This window comes from Puntigrus tetrazona, chromosome 18, assembly GCF_018831695.1.
Source record: "Puntigrus tetrazona isolate hp1 chromosome 18, ASM1883169v1, whole genome shotgun sequence".
NCBI classification, from domain to species: Eukaryota; Metazoa; Chordata; class Actinopteri; order Cypriniformes; family Cyprinidae; genus Puntigrus; species Puntigrus tetrazona.
This window is the reverse complement of record NC_056716.1, coordinates 15,511,522-15,519,235: the sequence shown is the minus strand read 5'-3', so window position 1 is coordinate 15,519,235 and position 7,714 is coordinate 15,511,522. Positions and strand designations below refer to the sequence as shown.

General features: G+C 37.8%; 1 protein-coding gene across 1 annotated transcript; it reads right to left on the bottom strand.

The window, feature by feature from the left end:
* Positions 1–318: 318 nt before the first annotated feature.
* Positions 319–7,701, bottom strand: scamp5b (secretory carrier membrane protein 5b). The gene is made up of 7 exons (XM_043264241.1): positions 7,543–7,701; positions 6,732–6,780; positions 6,486–6,605; positions 5,238–5,394; positions 3,910–4,011; positions 3,711–3,828; positions 319–2,739 (listed from the first exon to the last, which is right to left on the bottom strand). Exons 2-7 carry the CDS (start codon positions 6,736–6,738, stop codon positions 2,554–2,556), a joined length of 690 nt encoding a protein of 229 aa, XP_043120176.1. The 5' UTR covers positions 6,739–6,780; positions 7,543–7,701; the 3' UTR covers positions 319–2,553.
* Positions 7,702–7,714: the final 13 nt, after the last annotated feature.

Genomic DNA, 7,714 nt, shown 5'->3' with positions numbered 1-7,714 from the left:
TGCTCGTTGTAAGCAACTTATAAACGCATGGATGCACTAGGAACCGTAACACATAAAGTGTTTCATCATTGCGAGTTTCTCTGGGAATCCAATCCGTGACCTTGACCTTGCCTTGAGTCATTTACCGGTTGATCTATAAGAGCACTAAACACTCGGGCCCTTTGCTGTCCGGGTTTGAGATGATATAGTAGTCGGTGTGCACTGATATGAGAAACATATGTTTCGCCGCGATGGCGCTGACTTTATGGGCAACACTGCATAAAACAATTTGATTTAAGCTGGGAAATATGCTCATCTTCATTATACGATCTGTGGGTTTTATTGCAGGGCCTCTGTCTTAGTGCAAAGCGTGTCTCTCCGTGCTAATGCAGAGGACGTGGCTGATGTTTTATGGCGGTGGGTAGCGCCGCCGTCTTCAGGGATGCTCTGAGCGTCAAGCTCTAATGCGAACGATTCCATCATCGCTCTGCGCAGGGAGATACAAACGACGAGAAAAGAAAGGGAGCGTGAGACAAATCCATTCATTGTCTCCAGCTATCTAATCTAACACATGCTCGACGGATGTCCGCACCCAAAAGACGGCCTGCTTAAATTTGCATCTAAGCGAGAATCAAGTTATTAGCCTGACTAAGTGGCGTTGTTGTCCATTTGCGATCTGCGAGTCGGGGCTGTTGGGTGATGTGTGTCTGGGGAATCCCAGGAAGGATAATGGCATGGAAATCTCTCACAGAACAAGACTGCGCCCTGCTGGACGAAGCCCGAATGCAAACTTACTAGTGTGTCTTACTGTACGAACGCTCTATCCATGCAGCGTGTTGTATTTTTAGCAACGTTTAAACCAGACATGGTTTGAGTTCATAGCCTAAAATACACCTAAAATGATTGTTCTTGGCCACAAAGGTAGCCACAGAAGCTTCCATGGCATTAAAAACAAACGAACAAATAGATGTTGGCGATTTATTTAAATTCAAATGATCAGTTTGCTTCGTATCACATTGAAAATCAAAGGAAAGCTGGAGTTAATTCCCTTTTTTTCACATACAGTCGCAAAATTATCAGTGTGTTTCAAACAGGACAGCTTCATCTGGGTTTTCCAACATGCGTGTATGAGACAAAACAACGACGCCCTTCATGCTACACACTTCAGCACGTACATATCTCAAATAAAACAACAGCGATGCACTAAAAAGAGACACATTTATCCTTCTTGAAAAGTTTATCTTTTAACTAGGTTATCAAAAACGATACCCACATAAACATCTACTGTATTACGGTTGCATACTGTAACTCTTTTCAGAAATCCGTGAACGGTGCATTTGCACATTTTGTGTTTGTTTTTTAGGCTTCTGAAATGCTGTAGTCGTGTAAATGAACAGCTAACACACACACACAAAACACGTGAACACCCACTCTATACAGTAACTGTATAATTGTTTATGAATGCTATAATATTTGATATTTAGACTGCACTCACTTGAGCAGTTTCTAGAAGATCAAATCATTAAAAACAATAACTAGAATAACTAGAAAAATATATATCCAAGACAAAAATGCATAGACATTTTGGTCATTTGTAAATAAAAGATAATTTTTTTTATCTTTTTAAATATCATTTCACAGACATTTTTTTAGCTGGACTGATATTTTTAAAGAACAAACTTTGATGTGTTTAAATTTCCCTGATATTGCCAACTTTTCCATGACCGCGGGAAGCCTGATTACAAATTGAAATGCACATGAACTCATGTAATTTAATAAAGTCACATATGAGCCCCCCAGCTAGCAGGAAATGTTCTCAGAACGTTGACTAAACGTTGTGGTGAGATTCTCTGAAAGTTATGAAGAAACATTCTTCCAGTAACATTAATACAGTGTTCATTCAAATCTGGCATCTGGTCTTAACTAGCGTTCTCGTAACATTAGCACACAAACGTTATTTATACATTATTCATTAGAATGTTTAATTCATGAAGCATTTTGGTTTGCTGTTTGTCTATTTTTTGATTATTGTTTCAGAATGTTCAGAAAACACTGAAATGTAACGTTCGTGGAATGTTCGGAAAACGATACAATTAAACATTCAAAAGAGTTCCGGTCCCTGATTCTGATTGGTTGAGCTGCGTTCGAAGCTGTTTGTAAATAACAAACACACACCTTTGTTTGCGTCTGTGTGTCGTTCGGCAACCACAATCGATTCTGAAGAACTGTTTTGGCGGTAGAATAATCTTTTTTATTAAAATCATTACATTTTATTCGCTTTGTTTTATTTTCTGAAACCTTGCTACACACAGTATATAGAATATTTTATAAAAGCAAAAAGCCCCATGAAGGTTTGCTGTTCCTCCCCTTTCCTGTTAGAAACTCACTGCAAACCATTGCTTTATTAAAAACTGGAATGTTTTCATAACGTTAGAAAAACGTTCTCAGAACATATTTACTTAGCTGGGAGCAAATAGGCCAAAATATCAGCAAAACAAGAACACAAACATTTAAAAGACATTAAAAATCCCAAGCATCGCTTGCTTGGTTGCTCTGGCGCGGTCTGGCTGTGTTTCAGACGGCGTTGTCGTAGTTGGGAGTGGAGTAGGACGGTGACTGGGGCCCCGGGGGTCCCTGCATGGCTCCGGTGGCTGCGCTGAGAGCCGCCTGCTGGACGTGAGGGTTCTTCCAGGCCCCGGAGACCCACTCCTCCTGCGCTTTACTCACGCTGCCTCCGCTGCCGCGGTAGAAGTTATGAACCTAAAAACACAGCAATATTCAGTCCAGGAAACTTTTCACACCACGCTTAACTTCAGGCAAAGACACGCTTCATCTGTAATTTCAGTGTGAAACAGAGCGGGATTTGTTGCTGCTGGACGCTTGGCAACAGACAGCCAATCAGAAACTGAGCAGCGAGGCTCGTGTCACGTCAGTGACAGAAAACACCTATTAATAAATACACCAGGATTAACCTTTAACCTCAGGTTTGTTATGAGCAGAGTGAAACGTGATTACAGATAACCCAGAATTAGGTTTGTCCAGGGTTTAGGATAACCCAAGCATGAACAGCCCTGTTAAAGAAAAAACTCTTAAAAACACTTGTATGTCATATATTTAATTACACGTGTACAAAGATGAAATTAAAGTTTAGTAAATCCAAATATTAATAACTTTTAAATGTCAAAAGAATTTTAATTGTGCATTTAATTTATGCATTTTTAAAAATGTTATTATAATGTGTGTGTATGTGTGTGTGTATATATATATATATATATATATATATATATATATATATATATATATACATATTTTAATCATTTATGCATTTTTAGAAATGTTATTAGAATTTAAATGTACATCATTAATATAATTAAAATGTTTTAGACATAAAAAACTTTAAAAAGAAAACAAAAAAATGTATTATTAAATGATAAAATAATTTGAATAAAACAAATACAACCAATTTAAACTAAATTAAAAAAAATGCTAATTCACAAAAAGAAACTCATTAAGATCACGTAAATAACACTGGTAGGTGGATTATCTTCTGAAGCATTGTTTCTGCTTTTCAGCCACAAATACTAAGGTAAATGATTTACTTACTCTTGCATCTAATTAACAAGCACTACATGCTCCAGCTTCACGTTTAATGACACAACAAAGCAGCCCCTCGTCTTGGATATACACGTCAGCTAAACGAGCTGTATCAGACGTATAGATCAGGTCCGTACCTTCGTGAGAGCCACGAACGAGATGGCAGCGACAGCGGTGAACATGAGCGTGGGGATTAACATGATGATGGAGGCGAAGATACTCGTGCCGAAGAAAGAGATGGTGCCCAGCCAGCCGCTGAAACACAGAGATCAGAGCAGAGAGAGTGAGGAGAAGAACACGGAGAAGAGCCTTCGCTCATTAAGTGCAGAGTCTCACCAAACGCCCCATCCTGGAATCCCAATGGCCTGAATGATGGCGATGAACAGCTGTGCCATGAAGACGAAGAAGAACGCCATGAAGTAGAAAGAGCTGTCGGTCCTGAAAACAAACAAACGAACCGTACGGTGAAGGTGTAATGAACCCTTACTAGCGGCCAACCGATATATCGGCCGATGTTTGACACATATCAGCATCGACCGATTAATTCTTCTCTTTGGCCGATGTGTTCGAGGAGGGACTTTTATTTTGAAGCACGCAGTGTTTACATTCTCCCTCACATTCACTTCTTTCTACAGTAAAGCTTTAATATTATTAGTAATAGAACTGAAAACATTATAATACTTTCTCATTTGCCATCAGCATTCAGCAGACACTCATTTATATCATTTAAACAAATCCCTGAATGACCAATGAACATTTCAACTCATAAAACTTATTGGAATCTAGTCTTGTGAAGTTTGTGTGTGTGTGTGTGTGTGTGTGTGTGTGTGTGTGTGTGTGTGTGTTTGTGTGTGTGTGATACGAGTGTTATTCTGGCTTTATATGAAAAATATTGTTCATAATGCACACAAACTATCCAGAATACTGCTTTTCAAGATATCAGCCTTCAAAAAACACATAGCGGTCGTCCACTAACCCTTACTACTACTATTACTACTATTAATAAAAATAAAGAAATTATTAATTCAATACACATTACAATAGGATAATTAAAATTATTATAATTACCAAAAACTCATGCATTTCATAAAATACAAATGTATTCATAAAGTAATAGCACCATTTAATAATGATATTAGTATTGTTGTTGTTATTATTAATAATATTATAAAGAAAAACAAGAACAACAACAATGGATGGATTCATTATATTATATTCATTATTATTATTATTATTATTATTATTATTATTATTATTATTATTATTACTACTACTGTTTCTACAATTCTTAAAACCTTTAATAGAGAAACAATACATTTTCTCCATAATAATAATTGTATGAAAAACTGTATAATGAATGTCTAACAAACTCTTAATAATGATAAAAATAATACATTCATTACACTCTTACCATATTATTATGATGATGGGATGACAATAATGGTGTAATTATGTTTATCAAGACATTGTATAAAATAATAAATTGTAGTAATAATAATAATAATAATAATAATAATAATGTATTCATTGCACATTTACCATATTAGTATGATGATGTGATAATGATATTATTTTAAATAGTTTTTAATAACAAATATTAATTTCATAACATCCAAATTGTCAAATAAAAGCAGGAATACTAATGATCTAAAGGTTCTGCTGACTTGAAAGCGTTGTAGATGGGTCTGAACCAGCACACATAAGAGCAGGGCGTGAAGAGAATGACCCAGATCATGGACATGCCGAAGTTAGTGACTCCTCCCCCTCCAAACATCCACGCCATACAGCCGAAGAAATTCACCAGCAGAGTCACTCCATACACTGAAACAACAGACGAAACAAGAGAGAGAGAGAGAGAGAGAGCGAGGTCAAAGGTCAGGGGAACCTGAGGACTCAACTACTGCATTTGAACAAAGCTTACGAACGTCCCACGAGCTGAAGACACAGGCTCGGTTTCATAAATAACACACACATGCACTCTACTCAGTCAAAGGATGAAAAAATTAAAAATACAGCTTCCATGCCATGAAAATAAAGGGGAAGAAAAAATGCATGAAATGAATGATGATGATGATGATGATGATGATAAATAGGTTGAATTTTCCTAAAAGCATGCCGTTTCACTCAAAAACAACAAATAGAGGATACCTTTATCAGGAGCTGCTAGAAGTAGGATCTACAGCAGGAGATGATCATTATTAATGTAATATATACAGTAATATATCTAATTGTATAAAGAGTCTGATACACTGCAGCTCGTCTGTAATATATAGGCCGCTGTTTCTCAACGTTATTTGATCGACTTAATATATTTATAATCTGTGTGTGATTGTGTGTGTGTGTGTGTGCGTGCGTGCGTGTGTGTGTGTGTGTGTGCGTGTGCGTGTGTATGTGTGTGTGTGCGTGTGTGTGTGTGTGTGCGTGCGTGCATGCGTGTGTGTGTGTGTGTGTGTGTGTGTGCGCATGCGTGCATGTGTGTGTGTGCATGTATGTGTGTGTGTGTGTGTGTGTGTGTGCGTGCGTGTGTGTGTGTGTGTGTGCATGCGCGTGCGTGCATGCGTGTGTGCACGCGCACGCGCGCGTGTGTGTCCAGAAAATATAAGATAAAATATAACATCTCACTATAAGTGCACATTCAACACAATACATACACACTTCATCACAAGGTGAAGCTGAGAGCCCAAAAATAAGTTTAGTAATATATAGATTACTTATTACAAATTCTTACTGGTTTTTGATTAGCTTTTCAGGCAAAAAAACGTCATTAATTAAGCGTATGTAAACTATACAAATACTAAATAAACTAATCTATCTCAAGCATGCATTGGTTAAAAGACTGTTCAGGCTCCCTGCAATCACAGCTTAAAACACCAGCAGGTATCTTCTCAGTGAAGTAGATGTGATTGACTCACGCATCCACAGGTGATAGAGTCTCTTGCACATGGTCCGGTGCTGGTCAGGAATCTCCTCAAAGTCCTGGTAGAAGCATGGCTTCAGAGGAATAAAGCCAGGCAGAGGAGGAAAGTTGTTCTCTACGGGACAAATAAACAGAGCGATGCAGGAACATCAATTGCACTTTGTTATTGTTTACACTTTTGCAATGAATGAATGAATTATTATTATCATTATAAACCAGTTTAGTTAGTTTTGGTCCTTACCAGCCATTGGGTAATTAGTGTTGGCTGCTTGTTCTCAAGAGCTGTGAATCTATAAGTGAAGAAAACACATATGATGATGCATCTTCTATACGTTTACAGAACAACAGGCACCTCTCAGCAGTAAGGCTTATAGGGGCAAGTTGTCACAGAGTTTCAAACACCTTTTTTCTGCTTCCAAGGCTGCTTTTATTTGATCAAAAATGCTGTAAAATTGTGACATATTATTACAATAATATTTTATATCTATTTTCAGCACCATTACTCCAGTCTTCAGCGTCACATGACCCTTCAGAAATCATTACAGACGTTTCAAGAGCTTATCTTAAAAAAACATTAAGAGATCTTCCTATTTTCGACCTTTATTAACGTAACATCAATTTTAATTCGATGTTGATTTTCAAAAGAAGACCTTAAGGTAGTATATTAGACTAAATGTGTGGCCATCTGAATATAGTACTGGACTAACAAGAGTAAGATGAAGAATGCATGCTTTGTATTAAAAAAAAGAAGTCTCTTGAAGCTAAAAGTGTTTAATATCCGGATGTTTGCAGGCTGGGAGTGTGTTAAGAGCTCCCGGATTAAGAGACAGGATCACAGAGAGGCTTGAAGTGTGTGTTTTCTCTTCAAACACGTTCAAACCAGGATCACTACATTTATCTCCGGACGATTGTTCGCATCCTTATTGCTGCGTTTGTTTGTTTCGCGGCCGTTTACTACAAACAGCGAGCAAATGAAATCCATCCATCGTGTCAGATCAAGCTAAGCTCGAGCATTAACAGAGACTGAATGGAGAGGGAAATAATCGCCTTACCTTCTGCACACCGAGAGCCCTACACTAACATGACTTCTAGCGCGTGCTTCAACGCCAAATCAAACACGCGCACAAACTAGCGGAAGCAGAGTCGCTCGTTTCTTCCAAACGTTGCTAAAGTTTCTCGTAATCTTCATTGACTTTGCATTCCTCGCGCTTCCAGACGCACCAG